Source organism: Anomaloglossus baeobatrachus, chromosome 1, assembly GCF_048569485.1.
Source record: "Anomaloglossus baeobatrachus isolate aAnoBae1 chromosome 1, aAnoBae1.hap1, whole genome shotgun sequence".
In the NCBI taxonomy this organism is placed as follows: Eukaryota; Metazoa; Chordata; class Amphibia; order Anura; family Aromobatidae; genus Anomaloglossus; species Anomaloglossus baeobatrachus.
Genome location: NC_134353.1, coordinates 971,326,373 through 971,347,643, shown reverse-complemented (window position 1 = coordinate 971,347,643; position 21,271 = coordinate 971,326,373). Strand labels below are relative to the sequence as shown.

At 50.5% G+C, this 21,271-nt stretch overlaps 1 protein-coding gene across 1 annotated transcript in view; it reads right to left on the bottom strand.

The window, feature by feature from the left end:
• LOC142265621 (receptor-type tyrosine-protein phosphatase kappa-like) overlaps positions 1-21,271 on the bottom strand; it is a 261,979-nt gene that overhangs the window by 12,754 nt on the left and 227,954 nt on the right. The window contains exons 19-21 of the mRNA XM_075332279.1: positions 20,214-20,311; positions 17,908-18,024; positions 17,333-17,487 (exon numbers count right to left, since the gene is read on the bottom strand). Coding sequence (XP_075188394.1) covers positions 17,333-17,487; positions 17,908-18,024; positions 20,214-20,311 — 370 coding nt within the window. The remainder of the gene's footprint in view (positions 1-17,332; positions 17,488-17,907; positions 18,025-20,213; positions 20,312-21,271) is intronic.

Here is a 21,271-nt window from a genome sequence, read left to right as displayed (position 1 = left end):
ACGTCTTTCTCCTCCTTTGAGCTATAGAGCTGCTTGCCTCTGGATTCACACCAAGTGGGATCTACAACTTCATCATCATGCTGTATGTTGTCCCACTCCTCCTCTTCCTGACCTGACATCACAGAACAGGATGTGTACACATCAGTATCTGAGTCTCATCATTATCATCACCTCCACTCCCGGGGGGTATCGTCAGTTGATGAGGGTTGGGATCATGCTCAGACCCTACTTCATCTGAGTGAGGATCCAACTGACAAAGGTTTTGGGCATCGGTGCAGATGATTTCCTCCTCTTGAATATGGGAATCTTTGGAGTGAACCTTTGATGCCCATGGGATACAAAGTGTGAACAGCTCAGTAGAGATTTCACTAACAGAACATCCCACAAGTAAACCTCTAACACCCCACCTATTCACTCTGGTGGGCAGTGTAGTGCATAATGAAACTGCCCCAGACTGTGCAGCAAGGGGTTAACCTCCAATGCTGTTTTTGTCCAGCCCCCTCTCCCGTCCAGGCCCTGCTCTTCCTTTGTTTGGGAGGGGACACCGTCCTGGCCCCTCCCGATTTCCCAATCCCATCTATAGGGTGTAATTTCTACCTATATATTGGGGTCTGGGCCGGTGTCCGGCCTCTTCCCCTGGTATCCCAGGATCCGGAGCAGCTCTCCCTCCCTCCCTCCCTATTGTTAATGCTTGTTTTTTACTTGTTTTTCTTTTATGGTAACAGTTTCTAAATGTTTATACAGTGAAGTCACAGCAGCATGTGTCAACAGCATTCTGGTGAGAGAGCGGAAGTCCTTGGTCCTGTGGTAGAGTGTCCCTTCTCACCTGGAGTCAAGTTATGTTTTACAAGTTCTAAAGAGTTTGAAAAAAGTTTATAAAATATGTTTTACAAGTTTTAATGAGTTTGGAAAAGTTTGTAAAATAATAATATATCAGTAAAGCTGTGACCGATATCTGCCAACAAAATGGTGTCTGTCTTTATTTCATTAGGACGGGCCTTTATTTGGATGCAATGGTTCTTTGTTTTTGTCTGTGCAGTCTTCCACCACAATCTCATCTTGATTTACCACTCATGGTTGATGAACCCTTCCCCTTTCAAACAGATGTTTTGCAACCCTACACCCACACCTGTCAGACACCTGACACAAAAGATAAAATATTTATTTCATTCCTGAGATGGCAATATTGTGAAGGCACGAAAAAGTACTAATAACTAGAAATGCGGTTCACTGTATAATTTGGAGCAGTCATTGAAGGTCTCAAGACATATTTAGCCAGTTCACTAGCAAATTTACAGCAGGCAATACTAACAATACCTAGCAATGTGTTTCACTGGCTACTTTGCAGCAGGCAGCAATAAGTAGCAATACCTAGAAATTTGGTTCAATGTATAATTTGGAGCAGTCACTGAAAAGTGCCAAGACCTACTTACCTAGTTCACTAATACATTTAGAGCAGGCATTACTATCTAACAATACCAAGAAATGTGTTTCACTGGCTAATTTGGAGCAGGTTGTAATAAGTGGCAATAAATAGCACGTCCCTATTCTACATGATTGCTCTCCTTTCTACCTCAACTCCCTATCATTACACCCCTAGAAAAGCTCACTGTCTAGCAGCCCCGGCGACAACACCTTTCCTAATGTTTCACATTCACAAAATGGTGCCGACGCCGCATGTCCTCATTCTATATGCAGAGGGACTTAGGCAGCCAAAGACACAAGCTCTTGTGTGAACCTTGTGGATGTTTGCTTCACCATGACAGGCTGGAGGAACATCCACGAGTAAACTTGAAAGAAAAAAAAAATGACGCCGCGCACGTCTGGCTTCTCCCGAGTCCCCGTCCGCTCCACTCATTAAACACATCCCCCATTCATCATGCAGCACCACCATCCTATACAAAGAGCATAACATGTCATTAGAAAAGCATTTTGGGAAAACGCGATCTGTGATCACACAAAACCGAACATTGCCAACTTTTGGGGAAAGGGCTCATGTTATCGAGCACGAAATACACAGGCCGAGGCTCGTACTGAATTTGAAATTGGCAATCTTTTATCGAACAGGGTCTCTCATCTCTACCTATGGATTCTGTTTCCAGATCATAGAGGTGGTACGGATCCCCCTAAGAGAGAGCAATTGGAATCGTCTTCTGCAGAAAGAGTGCAGATGAATCTATCATCTCAGGTCCTTTACATGCTTTATCGCTCAATCAGTCTCCTCAGAATTAGGATACTTGCCATCTTTACCTGAACAGCTCCCTTATGACATACTTAATTCGTAATTTTCCATAAATGTCATTTGGCACACTCTGAAGTTATGCCGATGTATATCCACCTACGCGCCTTTAGTTTCCCATTATTAACTAATATTTACTGTAACTTCATACCTCAAAAATACATGTTCATTGGCTGAAAAGAGACATTTGTTGTGATCCAGTGACCGAGGAGGATCAGAAAAAGAGCAATAACTCGGAAACCCAGAAAATAACCAGAGTGGCTGGAACCTTAACGGACTGCAGACCTAATACTGACACACAACTAGAAGTAGCTGTGGGACGAGCCTACGAAGACCTAGTCGTCTCGACACAGCCAGAGAACTAAATAATCTAACAGAGAGAAATGTAGAAAAGCTAATCTACCTCAGAGTAGTCCCCAAAGATATAGACAGCCCCCCACATGTAAAGATTACGGTGATATAGGAAAACACAATACGTAGCTAGAGAACAGATTCAGCAGAGATGAGGCCCAAAACTATCTGCATAGGAAAGAATAGGAAAGAGCACTGATTGCAGCCGTAAAAACCCTAATAAATACCAGCATGCCTGACATGGAAAAATACTGAGCCTAAACAGGCTCTACCCTGCTATATCAGTACTCTGGTGTTACTGGGATCCAAGCAAAACATTGATATAGAGAGGGGACTGAATATTGCACCAAGCATGACAAAACACAATACATAACAGAACATGGAGCAAGGTACACAGATACTCCCAGCAGGGAATAATCCAATTCTACCAGGAACTCCACACAGACAAAATCACAAGAAAGTGAAAAACCATAAGCAAAGGTACAAGACCAACTTATCTGAGAGGAGTTCTGGTAGACACAGAGAACAGGGCTGGTTTCAGGAAGTCCTTAGAACACAGGCAATACAATTGAGCACTGGCAAGGAACAAAAGGAAGCTACACAGTAATATAGACCCAAACCAAATGGCTTGATTGCAAATCCTACTCAGCTGTCCAGTTCCCACTCAGCAAGTCAACTGCATTACCAGCACTGACCACAAGAGGGAGCCCCAAACTGGAATCTAATTCAAATGTATTCACAACAAACAATATTGCCCTCTGATTGGCTGTGGTCCTACCCCTAATGCCTCCCTCCTATTGCACCGGCTTTAGGACTGCAGTGCTCGTCATGAGAAGAATGATACATATGCACCTGCATATCGGGATTGGAGAGAGGGATTCTCATCTACAACCCCTGGCAAAAATTATGGAATCACCTGGCTCTAAGTTGTTTACTTTTGTATAAAAAAGCAGATCCCAGACATGGCACAAAACTAATGTCATTTCAAATGGCAACTTTCTGACTTTAAGAAACACTAAAAAATTCCTGAAAACATAATGCGCAGCCAGTAACTGTTACTTTTCAAGACTAAACAGGGGGAAAAACTATGGAATCACTCAATTATGAGAAAAAAAAATTATGGAATCACCCTGTAAATTTTCATTCCCCAAACTAACACCTGCATCAAATAAGATCTGCTCGTTAGTCTCCATCTAAAAAGGAATGATCACACGTTGGAGAGCTGGACTGATATGAATCATGGCTCCAACACGGGAGATGTCAATTGAAACAAAGGAGAGGATTATCAAACTCTTAAAAGAGGGTAAATCATCACGCAATGTTGCAAAAGATGTTGGTTGTGCACAGTCAGCTGTGTCTAAAATCTGGACCATATACAAACAACATGGGAAGGTTGTTAAAGGCAACCATACTTGTAGCCCAAGGAAGACATCAAAGCGTTAAGACAGGAAGCTTAAAGCAATATGTCTCCAAAACAGGAAATGCACAACAAAACAGATGAGGAACGAATGGCAGCAAACTGGAGTCAATGTCTGTGACCGAATTGTAAGAACCCACCTAAGGGAAATGGGATTTACATACAGAAAAGCTAAAGAATAAAAAGATGACTGCATGAAGAGAACATGTAAATTTCCACAGTCATTGATGATATTGGGCTGCATGTCAGGTAAAGGCACTGGGGAGATGACTGTCATTACATCTTCAATAAATGCCCAAGTTTACATTGAAATTTTGTACACTTCTTATCCCATCAATTGAAAGGATGTTTGGGGACGATGAAATCATTGATCAAGATGATAATGCATCCTGCCATACAGCACAAACTGTAAAAAGCATTCCTTGAAAGAAGACACATAAGGTCAATGTCATGGCTTGCAAATAGTCTGGATCTCAATCCAATTGAAAATCTTTGGTGGAAGTTGAAGAAAATAGTCCATGACAAGGCTCAAACCTGCAAAGCTGATCTGCAACAGCAATCAGAGAACGCTGGAGCCAGATTGATGAAGATACTGTCTGTCACTCATTAAGTCCAAGCCTCAGAGATTGCAAGCTGTTATAAAAGCCAGAGGCGGTGCAACATAAGACTAGTGATGTATCACAGGAGGGTTCTTTTATTTGTTTGTTTTTCATGATTCCATAATTTTTTCCTCATAATTGAGTGATTCCATAATTTTTCCCGTTTGGTCTTGAAAAGTCACCGTTACTGGCTGCACATTATGTTTTCAGGATTTTTTTAGTGTTTCTTAAAGCCAGAAAGTTGCCATTTTTGTGCCGTTTGTGATCAACTGAATGAACCTCCTCAGAGCCGGGTGAGGTCATCATTTTTACCAGGGGTTTTATAAAGGTGGAATACAACAGCCGCGGCAAAAAAAACATCTGGTGTGTACTGTGCTCTTGTCCACTAAAACCCGCCGCCTTTAGAAAGACAGTGTGGCTCAGGGCTCATCCCAACAGAACGCCGGCCTCCTTAACCGTGGGCGTAACACTACTCAGACAACACAGGGTGAGGGAACCACAATAATTAGACTTTATTGGATCCCCAAACAATTAACGGCACATAACACATAACCAGCAAACACAAATGTAACAGGCAACAGAGTCTCACCCTTCTGCTGGCTCACCAGGGATTAGAATGTCCATGCCTCTGAGCTTCCAGGGCAACTTACTCCAATCCAGCAGCACCCCGCTTTTGGCGAGCACCCACCGAGAAAGGAATAGCGCCAGATTTAGGAAGCTGTGTGAGGTCTGCAAAGTCTGTAGCCAGGTGACTGAACTGTCCCAACCTGAGTGTCCTCCTTAGGTAGTCCTGGTATGATGTTACAATCCTGGCAGCCGGAGTCGAAATCCCTAGGCTGTGGATATGGTCTCCAACCGGAACCGGAGTCCCTAGATTGAAGACATAAGATATCCTGATCCTCTAGTCAGCTCCTGAGAGCTTAGACTGGATCCATCAGCATCCATCAACAACCACTGGTGGCTTAAAGAAATCCCTTTTATAGCCACAGCCTTCCACTTGGATACACTGCGTCCTCATCGATTGGTTGGACAAGAGCGCCTCTCCCATTGGATGAATCTCAAGCTGCATGGACAATGTTCATTTAAATGATGTGCATAGAAAGACTGAAGATAACTCCATGAAGTCTGCAAGTCACAGACTCGACAATGGCTACTAAGGTAATCACATTAGCAATACACAACTACGTTACAATGGTTACTGGAAAAGTCTAGAGAACAATACGTCTGGCTTTCAGTGGCCAACACAATTACATGAGTCAACAAGAGTCTTGTAGAAACAATGAGGGACTTATCCCCCATCTATAAACAATCTATCATCCTGTCTGGATGAATTTTAAGAAACTTTAACCCATGCGAGTCCATGTCATCACATGTATCTTAATGAAACTGCCCGTTTGTCCCTGATGACTGATGAGTCTGGGCAGTAGCCAAAATTCAGAAGAAATAAGAAGGGCCATATGAGCTGCCCTGGTTCATATGTGAAAAACGGGTAAAAACAGTCTATCATATTTATAGCACCATGAACTAATGAAAAATTGAAGGGTTGTGCTCTGTCAGCGCAGTATACTGTAAACTGTATGTCGCGGGCGGAGGAGGGGACGCCGCGCTCTCCCTACTGCTGCTCGGGTCCGGCTGGCACCGCGGCTGCTGCTGCCACTGCTCGGTGGCTCGAGCGATGGGCCGGATCCCGGGGACTCGAGCGGCGCTCCTCGCCCGTGAGTGAAAAGGGGATTGGTTTTGGGATTGTTGGGGTGAGTTTATTGTCCGTGACGCCACCCACGGTTGTGGTGATTTATTAACACCACCGCTGCTCTGTATGGGGATCCCGGGCAGGATGGTATGGAGCAGCCAGTTGTTATGTTGCCCCTCCGTGGGTAGGGGTTGGTGATCCCGGGACCCAGTGAGGAGGTGGGTGATGCAGGGCCTGGTGGGCGCAGGGACGCGGGGGCAGCGCTGTGCCTTGTGGCACTGTGGTACTCACTCAGCCTGAGACGATGACACAGTTCTCGGTAAACAAACGGCTGGTTGGTCGGTTCCCACGGACGGCTGCACTTGCTTTCCCCAGTAGGTGACGGTGACGGTCCCTCTGTCCTGCACCTCTGTTGATATTGGTTGCGATGTGTTCCCACCGGTAACCCGCTCCCCGGCTTGGATATGGTGCCTTGGCGGTGGCGGTGTCTCTCCTCAATGGTTGGACTTTTGCCTTCAATCGGGACTTGGTTGTTGGGAGACAGACGTCCCCTTCACTGATGGATTTGGCAAATTATGGCGACTCCTAGCCTTGCCGGGATCCGAGAGGTCCCTGCCCTGGTGCTGACTGTCCTTTGTATACTGCTCCAGACCGCCGGGCCACTACCCGTCCGCGGTCCTTCCAGCAACCTCCGAGCAGTCCCACTCCAGACAATCACCGCCGTCTGCTGACCTTGCTGACACTGTCCAGGCACACAGCCACGGACCAACTTCAGGCTTGACTACTGTTGCTTGTTACTTTACTTGACTTCAGCTTCACTCCTCTACCACTTCACTGTTTTCCTCCTTACACTTTCACTTCCCTCACTAGACTCGACTGTTTACTCCTCCACTCCCTAGCTTGAACTTCTCTACTCAACTCTCTTTTCTTAACTGAACTAAAAACTGCCTGGTTCTTCCCGCCTCCAGGGCTGTGAACTCCTCGGTGGGCGGAGCCAACCGCCTGGCCCACCCCCTGGTGTGAACATCAGCCCCTGGAGGAAGGCAACAAGGATTTTGGGTTAGCTTAGATGTTCCTAACTGGGGTGTAGGGTGTGGTGGTGTTATGACCTGTGACCCCTGGCTTGCCCAGGGCGTCACATTCCCCCTTAGCAAAATGCAGACCGTCCGCGGGCTGCCCGTCCAACACCGGTTTTATTTTCTGTAAATATATAAAAAGGTAAACGGTAACATAATACACTTTATAACAACATCCCACAACGGGAGGCACATTTCTTAAACGTTACTAACGGTTTTACGGGTACGGTTTCCGCTCTCTCCCACCCAAGCAACCTGGCCCTGATGCTGCCCCTAAAACCCAGGCAGCACCCCTTTACCCCAGTCCAGCACAAGTTACCCGAGCGGGATCTGTCCTTCCCCTCCAGAGGGTAGCCACCGGTTCCTGTGGTGGCTGGGCCCCAGCCTGCTCTGCTGAGGGCCCTCCCTCCAACCTGCCTCTCCGGAGGCGGCACATGCGGAAACGGTACGGTAAACCAACTATTTACATGCCACTAACGTTTGTGGTTGCCCTGCAAGTTCACGGGCTTGTCTATGGATAGTTCCCATGCCAACTTTCAAACGGTCCCCACGGGGACAACGGTGCCGGCTCTGGCCGGTTGCAAATCACGGTTTCAGATAATCAGGTTAAACTTCGGTTATTATTTTGCTTATCATTTTTCCAACTTTTCAACAAACACAAACTCGGTGGTCCCAACGGGGACTGGACAACGGTGCTCCGCTGCCCTCACTCCGGACTTTCAGCTTCATCCGAGGGAGGGGGTGCAGGACTCACTCTGCTCTCCTGGCTGCCCCGCAGTTTGGCATCTAGGGCAAACTACCCCCTTTCTCCACAGTGCCGGGTGTACTGCACTATGTCACCCGGCATCAGATTACGGCCGGGGTGCTCCTCGGGCAGGTGGGCATTCACATCCCGCCGGGCTATAAACACTTCGGCCTCCAGGCCCGGTTCATATATAAACCCATAGCCCCGGCAGACATCAAACCGCCTCACCTGTCCTTCGTACAGCGGGCCCCGGACCCGGAATGTTGGTTGCCGGAGGCTCTCCTTCTCTCTTATGGCTCGGGCCACCAGCTCCGCCTTTCTCCTCTCTCTCTCACCAATCTCCAGGCCCAGCGGTACCGGCTCACTGTTCCAATACGGCGCTGCTGCGAGCTCCGGCGCACGGGTCGGGCCCCGCGGGACATTCTGGACGTTGCCCACTGTCAGGGATCTGGGCGACAAGTCCCGCGGTGTCTTGGCCTTGGGCGCCACCTTGCAGCGACAACCCGGCGCTACCTCAGCCGAGGTGTGGGGGATGGGCACAGGGGCTTTCCGCAGCTGGGCCTCTGGCTTGGAGCGGGTCATCGGCTCCGGCTCGGGGACTTTCTCGGACAACGTCTCCGGTGCGGACTTCGGGGCCTTCCATGGCAACACCTCTGGTCGACTACGGGCTCCGGCTACAGGTCGGCCCGCCTGGGCGGGGATGCTGGGTATCGCTACTGGTTGCGGTGGTAGTGGGCCTAGTGGCGGGGTCACGGCCTCCGAGACGGGTGGCGAGGGAGGCAGCGGGGGGAGAGGGCTTGGACCGGGTCCTTCAGCCGCAGCGACCGGTCCCTCGGGGACATAGGGGCGTGGGTCACTCACCCTCCCTTCCTCCGCCTCCTCCTCGCGTCTCCGCACGGTGGCTATAACGTCCGCCATGTCGGTCTCCCACTCCTCCATGAGGAGCTGCATCCTGGCCTGCAGCCGTTGGTAGAGCTGCGCGGTCCGGATCTCCACCCACGCCGCGGTTCCAGGCACGGGGGCTACGGTGTCGCGGGACGGCATCCACATTCTGCTGGCGGCTTTTCCCAGGAACAGTATGTCTGCAGAGTCCTGGCGTCCCTGCTTTTATAGCTGCGCCTACATGCAGCCAGCCGCCATCGCGTCCCCCTTAGCTTCTTTCCGGCCCCTCCTCTATTGGGGCGGAGTTTTGGCCTTCGCGCCTCTGCTACTCGAGAAGACGCTTGAGCGGGAGCTTTTCGCGCAAAAGATGGCGACTTCCGAAATTTTTCAGCCGGATACCTCCGGCGGTCACAAGGCGCACCTCTACCCAACGGCAGAGCGGTAAGATCCTGTTCGTGACGCCAAGTTGTCGCGGGCGGAGGAGGGGACGCCGCGCTCTCCCTACTGCTGCTCGGGTCCGGCTGGCACCGCGGCTGCTGCTGCCGCTGCTCGGTGGCTCGAGCGATGGGCCGGATCCCGGGGACTCGAGCGGCGCCACTCGCCCGTGAGTGAAAAGGGGATTGGTTTTGGGATTGTTGGGGTGAGTTTATTGTCCGTGACGCCACCCACGGTTGTGGTGATTTATTAACACCACCGCTGCTCTGTATGGGGATCCCGGGCAGGATGGTATGGAGCAGCCAGTTGTTATGTTGCCCCTCCGTGGGTAGGGGTTGGTGATCCCGGGGCCCAGTGATGAGGTGGGTGATGCAGGGCCTGGTGGGCGCAGGGACGCGGGGGCAGCGCTGTGCCTTGCGGCACTGTGGTACTCACTCAGCCTGAGACGATGACACAGTTCTCGGTAAACAAACGGCTGGTTGGTCGGTTCCCACGGACGGCTGCACTTGCTTTCCCCAGTAGGTGACGGTGACGGTCCCTCTGTCCTGCACCTCTGTTGATATTGGTTGCGATGTGTTCCCACCGGTAACCCGCTCCCCGGCTTGGATATGGGCCGGAGGAGCCCTACTTTGCCCGCAGGTGCTGGCCCTGAGAAACTGGTGCCTTGGCGGTGGCGGTATCTCTCCTCAATGGTTGGACTTTTGCCTTCAATCGGGACTTGGTTGTTGGGAGACAGACGTCCCCTTCACTGACGGATTTGGCAAATTATGGCGACTCCTAGCCTTGCCAGGATCCGAGAGGTCCCTGCCCTGGTGCTGACTGTCCTTTGTATACTGCTCCAGACCGCCGGGCCACTACCCGTCCACGGTCCTTCCAGCAACCTCCGAGCAGTCCCACTCCAGACAATCACCGCCATCTGCTGACCTTGCTGACACTGTCCAGGCACACAGCCACGGACCAACTTCAGGCTTGACTACTGTTGCTTGTTACTTTACTTGACTTCAGCTTCACTCCTCTACCACTTCACTGTTTTCCTCCTTACACTTTCACTTCCCTCACTAGACTCGACTATTTACTCCTCCACTCCCTAGCTTGAACTTCTCTACTCAACTCTCTTTTCTTAACTGAACTAAAAACTGCCTGGTTCTTCCCGCCTCCATGGCTGTGAACTCCTCGGTGGGCGGAGCCAACCGCCTGGCCCACCCCCTGGTGTGAACATCAGCCCCTGGAGGAAGGCAACAAGGATTTTGGGTTAGCTTAGATGTTCCTAACTGGGGTGTAGGGTGTGGTGGTGTTGTGACCTGTGACCCCTGGCTTGCCCAGGGCGTCACACTGTACAATTACAATGTCGGGGGGATTACTCTCGGTAGACACAGCTCGGAACATTGTGTTATTAATAAGGGTGTTATATCTGAACTGGTATCGGCATCGGGACAAAGTGAACAGCCCCTGCTATATGGGGTCACCTCTGTCCGGACACCTAAGCTCTGCCCGAATGTATATTCGGAGACGTATATATGAGATAGATGCCCTTATATAAAGATAGAGATTGGGAATTTACTATATCAGACAACAGCAGAAAAGCATTCACTGTCCATACATGAATGATTGCGTATAAGAACACTGCTATTTATACAGTGTGTCCACCCATATCCTATATACACCGCACCTATATACAGAGTGTCCACCCATATGCTGTATACACCGCCATTAACTTGATAACGGCGGCAGCTATAGGCATAGAAGTGGTGTCTAGGTATAGTAAAGTAGCCATGCACTATGCAATGAAACCACCTATAGCGCCACCTGGTGGAAAACAACGAAGTTAGCATTTTTGTCTCGAAAACGGAACGAGATAGAGAAAAAAAGTGAATTACAAAGTTGTAGGGCATCATCAATTCAATACGAATCGACACCTTGCATACAGAAATGCTATGATTAGAACGTGTAAAACTCATAAGGCTGCGGACGTGAAGCGATACTTCATGGAGACCTTCCTACAAGTCATTGGGTATGGTGGCTGTGTGGAGTGGCCTCCACGCTGACCTGACCCCATTGGACTTCTTTCTGTGAGGTCACATCAAACAGCAGCGACCCCTCCCCCAACATTGCAGGACCTACGACCACGTACCACAGATGCTTGTGCAAACGTTTCACCTACCATATTGCACAACGTGCAGCAAGATACAGTATGCTGTGCAGAGTCCATATGTGCATTGCAGCTGACGGGGGCCACTAATGAGCGCCATATGCGTGACCAGCATTCAGTGTTTTGGGGGGTCATGGGTTTCATATAATAGCATTTCTGTATGCAAGGTGTCGATTCGTATTGAATTGATGATGCCGTGCAACTTTGTAATTCACTTTTTTTCTCTATCTCGTTCCGTTTTCGAGATAAAAATGCTAACTCCGTTGTTTTCCACCAGGTGGCGCTATAGGTGGTTTCATTGCGTAGTGCATGGCTACTTTACTATACCTAGACACCCCTTCTATGCCTATAGCTGCCGCCGTTCTCATTTTAATGGCGGTGGACAGGATATGGGTGGACAAACTGTTTACAGTACAATATAAAATGATTGAATTGGATGAGTAAACTAAACTACAAAAAAAACTATAAAAATAACCGCAAAAAACACATAATAGTTATAATAATTATTGACACATAAGGGCGTACAGCTCATATATGAAATCTCACGTTTGTTTATATAGTTTGGCGCCGGTGTGTTCACAGATAGGACACTACAGGAATTTAACATTAAGAATTAAAGGTTATATTTTAATATCCTCCACTTTACTTATGCTGCGAATCAATGGTTACTTTTGGCGATAAATGAGACGTCTACGGTGAATTAACCCCTAAACATCCTGTTTACCCGGGTGACCTTCACGCCTCTCATTGCCGGAGATCCACCACACCGCACCCAAATTCACCAGAGATGGGCCACGTAACCCCATCCAGTGCTCAAAACCAGAAGTGGCTGGCGTCTGACTTATTTAGGATCACATGGATTACCTCATTTTCAAGGGGGAGATGTTGATGAAAGATGCCCGTACTCTTCAGGTGCCAATGTTGCCCTTTCAGCAGGACACCGATTTATATATTGCTTATCTTACCAGTTCCCTCCCCAGGACCCAATGGTCAGTCCCAGTAGTGTACAGTATGGCATCGATATGGTACGTGATCGATATGGCCATCCGACACAAGTCATCAGCAATGGCCATGTTTGTAGAGTACTCAAAGCAATGCAAGAAGGCCACACATCCCCACAGCCTATAACAACAGAGGTCCCCCAAAGAGCATCAATTTTCCAAAAGGCCCATACAGACCCTATTACCACAGGTGACCAACACAGGCAAGACTGGACGAGATCCCCTACAGACCAAGACATTTTGAAAACAAAGGCCCCGTGAGATTCTGTTTTCCGTGTTGCCTAATTTCCAGCTCCTGTACAGTATATCGGCTGCAGTTATAATGCTCAAAGTTGTATTTTGGATGGAGCTGGAGGTCAACCAGCCACACTTGGTACCACCAGTCCCAGCCACATGGCCTTTAGGCGTCTTCCTCGATGCTGGTCACTGAGTGTCCCGGGAGCCTGAAGCGTTTCTTGTGAAATAATTATTGGTCAAAGTAAAAGTTGTCAGACATACAACATTGGCAGAGTTTACCTGGAGAGCACCAAGTGTGCTTCACCTCTTGTGTCGCCCTTCTTCCCCATAGACTGTAAGCTTTCGAGCAGGGCTCTTATTCCTACTGTAGCTGTTGAATTATGTACTATTTTGTTTTGTTTTAGTCTATACAACCCCCACCGGATTGTAAAGTGCTGCGGAATATGTTGGCGCTATATAAATAAACTTTATTATTATTATTATTATTATTATTAAGTGTAACAAATAATGTCCTCTATGTGTCCTGGATTCCCCATTCACCCACACAGCCAAGTCTAACCACAGAGCGTAAATTAGAAATGTAGACCTCAACAGAGCCTCGTTCAACAGTAGCTCCACACAACCAAGATTGACAGATTTCTCCCACAGTTTTCCCAGGTGACACACAGAGCACCAAGAAACCCTTTAAAATAAGGTGGAATCCGACCCACCTCCAAAAAAACCCCAAGACTTGAACCAGGAGGAGGTCCAATTGGAGGATGAGGTTGCAATGGATGTGGCAGCGTAGATCCAAGAGGCAGAGGAGGATGCAGCCAGCTATTTTTGGGGTGGGTTTTAATTTAGATTTTTTTTTTGGGGGGGGGGGTGTACTGTTTATTCTCAGGCCAGAAATGATACTAAATGGCAAATAGAGTCTACCAATGTCTGTTTGCCGGTGGTCTAGTTATCTTCTCAGCCAAAGATAGGGACAGGTCTGGTGTAATCCACGACATTCATTATAATGAAAGTCAGCTTCTTCACCTTAGCTGAGTGCAGACGGATGTGCCGGTCTGTGATGACCCTGCTGATGTGCTGAACACATACACTTGCGGCAGAGGAGGCCAGCACCTCCGAGGCGTATTTTTCAAGCTCAGGCCATGTATTCACTCTCAAGACCCCGAGATTAAATGGTGCAGACACATTAGTAAGCCCTGATAGATGTGTGGACACGTACTCTTCCACCATGTTGGATAAACGTTGCCTCCTGGTAAGACGCACCATGGCAGACAGTGTTGCCGGAAGGGGTGACGTTCTGCTGATGAATTGGTGCCACATTGCGGGCATGATAACACTCCCTTCTGAAGTGGTGCCGGTGCCACAGCTGCGTTGGCCACTTGCTCCTTTGCCTTGCTCTTCCACTGAGCAGTGTGCACTAATATTCACGCATTTTATGATCTCTCTCCAAAGGCAAAAGTAGCAATGCTATGTGGTCCAGTAATGTTATCCAGTGGCCCAATAATCGGTACTGGTCAGAACCCTTGATACTCGCCAGTTGTTGCGCATTCACAACAACATGTATTGACCTATGTGTGCCAGGCTTACCAGAGTCAACAACGAGCTGTCCTCATTCGCAGGTGTGGACTGGGTCATCTATATATAGCCTCAGCCACGTTGCAGTGATCCCCAGTAGAACATTTCACTACCACCCTTCTGTGCAGACAGTTCCTTCTCCTCCAAAACTGTCCCCTGGCTGGAAAGCTGGACACATGGCCACTGTGGGGCCTGCAGCCCTCGCACGTAGCCATCCCTGATAAAGGAGTCAATGTTACCTGTTCCTCCTGCTCCTCTTCCTCCTGCTCCTCTTCCTCCTGCTCCTCTTCCTCCTGCTCCTCTTCCTCCTCTTCCTCCTGCTCCTCTTCCTCCTGCTCCTCTTCCTCCTGCTCCTCTTCCTCCTGCTCCTCTTCCTCCTCTTCCTCCTGCTCCTCTTCCTCCTGCTCCTCTTCCTCCTGCTCCTCTTCCTCCTCTTCCTCCTGCTCCTCTTCCTCCTGCTCCTCTTCCTCCTGCTCCTCTTCCTCCTGCTCCTCTTCCTCCTCTTCCTCCTGCTCCTCTTCCTCCTGCTCCTCTTCCTCCTCTTCCTCCTGCTCCTCTTCCTCCTGCTCCTCTTCCTCCTGCTCCTCTTCCTCCTCTTCCTCCTGCTCCTCTTCCTCCTGCTCCTCTTCCTCCTCTTCCTCCTGCTCCTCTTCCTCCTGCTCCTCTTCCTCCTGCTCCTCTTCCTCCTCTTCCTCCTGCAACTCTTCCTCCTGCTCCTCTTCCTCCTGCTCCTCTTCCTCCTCTTCCTCCTGCTCCTCTTCCTCCTGCTCCTCTTCCTCCTGCTCCTCTTCCTCCTGCTCCTCTTCCTCCTCTTCCTCCTGCTCCTCTTCTTCCTGCTCCTCTTCCTCCTCTTCCTCCTGCTCCTCTTCCTCCTGCTCCTCTTCCTCCTCTTCCTCCTGCTCCTCTTCCTCCTGCTCCTCTTCCTCCTGCTCCTCTTCCTCCTGCTCCTCTTCCTCCTCTTCCTCCTGCTCCTCTTCCTCCTGCTCCTCTTCCTCCTGCTCCTCTTCCTCCTCTTCCTCCTGCTCCTCTTCCTCCTGCTCCTCTTCCTCCTGCTCCTCTTCCTCCTGCTCCTCTTCCTCCTCTTCCTCCTGCTCCTCTTCCTCCTGCTCCTCTTCTTCCTGCTCCTCTTCCTCCTCTTCCTCCTGCTCCTCTTCCTCCTGCTCCTCTTCCTCCTCTTCCTCCTGCTCCTCTTCCTCCTGCTCCTCTTCCTCCTCTTCCTCCTGCTCCTCTTCCTCCTCTTCTTCCTGCTCCTCTTCCTCCTGCTCCTCTTCCTCCTCTTCCTCCTGCTCCTCTTCCTCCTGCTCCTCTTCCTCCTCTTCCTCCTGCTCCTCTTCCTCCTCTTCCTCCTGCTCCTCTTCCTCCTGCTCCTCTTCCTCCTGCTCCTCTTCCTCCTCTTCCTCCTGCTCCTCTTCCTCCTGCTCCTCTTCTTCCTGCTCCTCTTCCTCCTCTTCCTCCTGCTCCTCTTCCTCCTGCTCCTCTTCCTCCTCTTCCTCCTGCTCCTCTTCCTCCTCTTCTTCCTGCTCCTCTTCCTCCTGCTCCTCTTCCTCCTCTTCCTCCTGCTCCTCTTCCTCCTGCTCCTCTTCCTCCTCTTCCTCCTGCTCCTCTTCCTCCTCTTCCTCCTGCTCCTCTTCCTCCTTTTCCTCCTGCTCCTCTTCCTCCTGCTCCTCTTCCTCCTGCTCCTCTTCCTCCTCTTCCTCCTGCTCCTCTTCCTCCTCTTCCTCCTGCTCCTCTTCCTCCTGCTCCTCTTCCTCCTCTTCCTCCTGCTCCTCTTCCTCCTCTTCCTCCTTTTCCTCCTGCTCCTCTTCCTCCTGCTCCTCTTCCTCCTGCTCCTCTTCCTCCTGCTCCTCTTCCTCCTCTTCCTCCTGCTCCTCTTCCTCCTCTTCCTCCTGCTCCTCTTCCTCCTTTTCCTCCTGCTCCTCTTCCTCCTGCTCCTCTTCCTCCTGCTCCTCTTCCTCCTCTTCCTCCTGCTCCTCTTCCTCCTCTTCCTCCTGCTCCTCTTCCTCCTCTTCCTCCTGCTCCTCTTCCTCCTGCTCCTCTTCCTCCTCTTCCTCCTGCTCCTCTTCCTCCTCTTCCTCCTGCTCCTCTTCCTCCTGCTCCTCTTCCTCCTGCTCCTCTTCCTCCTGCTCCTCTTCCTCCTCTTCCTCCTGCTCCTCTTCCTCCTCTTCCTCCTGCTCCTCTTCCTCCTGCTCCTCTTCCTCCTGCTCCTCTTCCTCCTCTTCCTCCTGCTCCTCTTCCTCCTCTTCCTCCTGCTCCTCTTCCTCCTGCTCCTCTTCCTCCTCTTCCTCCTGCTCCTCTTCCTCCTCTTCCTCCTGCTCCTCTTCCTCCTGCTCCTCTTCCTCCTGCTCCTCTTCCTCCTGCTCCTCTTCCTCCTCTTCCTCCTCTTCCTCCTGCTCCTCTTCCTCCTGCTCCTCTTCCTCCTCTTCCTCCTGCTCCTCTTCCTCCTCTTCCTCCTGCTCCTCTTCCTCCTGCTCCTCTTCCTCCTCTAACTCCTGTCCCACAGCCTCATCCATCATGGGCTAAAGTGTTTCTGAAGCAGGCATAAAAGTGGTAAAGTAACGCTGATGATGACGTCACCAGAGCTAGTCAGGCCTTTATACAACTTGGGTCATGTGGTGCGCCAGCCAATCACCGCCAGTACTTGATATGGCTGCAATAGCTCCGGAAATGCCAACAGCCTAAAACCTTGGTGATTGGCTGCTCTACTACCTTTCAACAAGCTTTATTCGGGTGACAAAACTGAATAGGATCAGGACATACACTGAAATATCTGTGCTCACTCATACCTAGAAGTGAGGCAATAATATATAGCAGTGCCCTCCGTGGTGGCCATGTTCTAGCAGATGTAGATTATGAACAGGCCGTCAGTTTGAGCTGCCCTGACCACTAACTCTATGGACGTCAGCGCCTGGCACCCCGGTGTTGGGGCGGCCATAGTCTTGTACCTGCAGTGCACTATGACGGGGCCGGATCCCGGGGTGTTACTCCTGTTCATCTGCTCCACCAGCTGCACTAGACCTGACGACGTCCTCGGCACGCCATGATCCGGCCACTCCAGATACTGCAGCTGCTCCACCGTCATCTGCACCATAGACTGCGCCTGGGGAAGAGGAGTGACCACTCGTCAGTAGTGTGCCACCATATTACAGTACATGTTACTGGGCAAGTCACGGTGTGGGGGGTCACAGACAAGTCCACCAACTGACAGACGCATAGGGCTGGAGCAGGATCCACAGCAGAGCAGAGTATTTCAGTACAGCTCACTCATCAGATGTTGTTATCTCAGACAGGGCAGGTGAATTGTGAGCACAGCAGCACAGAGTATTTTGAGGATGGGGAGTTAGTGGGGACTGTCTCTTATAGGTTGAAGTTAATGAAGCCATGCCAGGAGCAATCATTATGGGGGACTCTAGAGCTCCACAGCAGCACAGAGGACTGGTGCGAGGCTCCTGCTAAGACATAAACATCAGACAAATCGGTAAATCATGGTTTATTGCCGAATACACGGCGCGAGTCTGACCTTCTTCAGGCTGAAGCTTCTGGTGATGATGGCGCCCGTCTGAACGACCTTCACTAAAGACACCGTGATGTCACCGAACGTCTGCGTGAGATCCGGCCAATAACAGTGACACTTTACCTGCAGGCGTGAATAAGAAACAGAGGGATGTGTGCATGCACCGAATGTATGTGTGAGCATCCATGTATTATATATATATATATATATCACTGCATGGGTGTGAACCTCCAAACCGTTACCTCACCTTAAGTCTACTCACCTCCGGTAAAAGCTGTCCCATATCAACCCCTCCTGTACACCTGACCCGTATCCTCCCCTCCAGTACACCTGTTCTGTATAAACCTCTCCGGTACGACTGTCCCTTATCCTCCTCCCGGTACACCTGTCCCGTATCATCCTCTCCGGTTCTCCGGTCCCATATAATCATCTCCGGTACTTCTGTCCCATATCACTTCCTCCGGTATACCTGTCCCATATCATCCCCTTCTGTACACCTGTCCCGTATCATCCTCTCCTGTACACCTGTCCCATATCATCCCCTCCAGTACACCTGTCCTATATCATCCCCTTCTGTACACCTGTCCCGTATCATCCTCTCCTGTACACCTGTCCCATATCATCCCCTCCAGTACACCTGTCCCATATCATCCCCTTCTGTACACCGGTCCCGTATCATCCTCTCCTGTACACCTGTCCCATATCATCCCCTTCTGTACACCTGTCCCGTATCATCCTGTCCTGTACACCTGTTCCATATCATCCTCTCCTGTACACCTGTCCCATATCATCCCCTTCTGTACACCTGTCCCGTATCATCCTGTCCTGTACACCTGTTCTATATGATTTCCTCCAGTACACCTGTCCCATATCATCCCCTTCTGTACATCTGTCCCATATCATCCTCTCCTGTACACCTGTCCCATATCAACCCCTCCTGTACACCTGACCCGTATCCTCCCCTCCAGTACACCTGTTCTGTATAAACCTCTCCGGTACGACTGTCCCTTATCCTCCTCCCGGTACACCTGTCCCGTATCATCCTCTCCGGTTCTCCGGTCCCATATAATTATCTCCGGTACTTCTGTCCCATATCACTTCCTCCGGTATACCTGTCCCATATTATCCCCTCCAGTGCACCTGTCCCATATCATCCCCTTCTGTACACCTGTCCCATATCATCCTCTCCTGTACACCTGTCCCATATCATCCCCTCCAGTACACCTGTCCTATATCATCCCCTTCTGTACACCTGTCCCGTATCATCCTCTCCTGTACACCTGTCCCATATCATCCCCTCCAGTACACCTGTCCCATATCATCCCCTTCTGTACACCGGTCCCGTATCATCCTCTCCTGTACACCTGTCCCATATCATCCCCTTCTGTACACCTGTCCCGTATCATCCTGTCCTGTACACCTGTTCCATATGATTTCCTCCAGTACACCTGTCCCATATCATCCCCTTCTGTACATCTGTCCCATATCATCCTCTCCTGTACACCTGTCCCATATCATCCCCTTCTGTACACCTGTCCCGTATCATCCTCTCCTGTACACATGTCCCATATCATCCCCTCCAGTGCACCTGTCCCATATCATCCCCTTCTGTACACCTGTCCCGTATCATCCTCTCTAGTACACCTGTGCCATATCATCCTCTCCAGGACACCTGTCCCATATCATCCCCTTCTGTACACCTGCCCCATATCATCCACTTCTGTACACCTGTCCAGTATCATCCTCTCTAGTACACCTGTGCCATATCATCCTCTCCAGTACACCTGTCCCATATCATCCCCTTCTGTACACCTGCCCCATATCATCCCCTTCTGTACACCTGTCCCGTATCATCCTCTCCTGTACACCTGTCCCATATCATTCCCTCCAGTACACCTGTCCCATATCATCCCCTTCTGTACACCTGTCCCATATCATCCTCTCCTGTACACCTGCCCCATATCATCCCCTCCAGTACACCTGTCCCATATTATCCCCTTCTGTACACCTGTCCAGTATCATCGTCTCTAGTACACCTGTCCCATATCATCCCCTCCAGTACACCTGTCCCATATCACAAAGTCCAATACACCTGTCCCATATCATCCTCTCCTGTACACCTGTCCAGTATCATCGTCTCCAGTACACCTGTCCTGTATCATCCTCTCCGGTTCTCTGGTCCCATATAATCAATTCTGGTACTCCTGTCCCGTATCACCTCCTCCTATACACCTGTCCCGTATCATCCTGTCCCTTATCACCTCCTCCTATACACCTGTCCTGTATCCTCCCCTCAGTTTCTTTCATCTTACCTTATTTTGCTCCTCCAGTGCAGTCAGCATGACAATGACGGAGCTGCTCTCCTGCCACACCATACTCCAGAAGTCAGCTACGGTCTCAGGAAGGGGACCTGCCGCAGGGTAATTCCACACATCAATTTCACACCAATCTGACAGTAACCAGTCCCCGGAATAATTATAACTGTCTTTCATAATGGAGTTCTCCAGGTTGAACAGTGTCTATTTGTTTGAAGGATTTTTTGACAATAAACTGATCACATGTCCAATTGTTTGGGGACCAAGTGATCAGTTGTAATCTGTGAAGCAACCTGAGAGTGAGTGTTCAGTTTCCCAGCAGCACCCAACTGGAAATGGAAGCTGCAATGGCTGGAAAGTCAGAGGCAGGAGAGTGACAGAAGGGGAGCTGCAGTGGCTGGAAAGTCAGGGGCGGAAGAGTGGCAGAAGGGGAGCTGCAGTGGCTGGAAAGTCAGGGGCGGGAGAGTGGCAGGAGAGGAGCTGCAGTGGCTGGAAAGTCAGGGGCAGGAGAGTGGCAGAAGGGGAGCTGCAGTGGCTGGAAAGTCAGGGGCAGGAGAGTGGCAGAAGGGGAGCTGCAGTGGCTGGAAAGTCAGAGTCGGGAGAGTGGCAGAAGGGGAGCTGCAGTGGCAGGCAGGTTAAGGGCGGGAGAGTGACAGAAGAGGAGCTGCAGTGGCAGGCAGATTAGGGACGGGAGAGGGACAGGTGTGGAGCTGCAGTGGCTGGAAAGTGAGGGGTGGGAGAGTGACAGGAGGGGAGCTGCAGTGGGTGGAAAGTCAGGAGCAGGAGAGTGACAGGAGAGGAGCTGCAGTGGCTGGAAAGTCAGGGGCAGGAGAGTGGCAGAAGGGGAGCTGCAGTGGCTGGAAAGTCAGGGGCAGGAGAGTGGCAGAAGGGGAGCTGCAGTGGCTGGAAAGTCAGGGGCGGAAGAGTGGCAGAAGGGGAGCTGCAGTGGCTGGAAAGTCAGGGGCGGAAGAGTGGCAGAAGGGGAGCTGCAGTGGCTGGAAAGTCAGAGGCGGGAGAGTGACAGAAGGGGAGCGGCAGTGGGTGGAAAGTCAGGG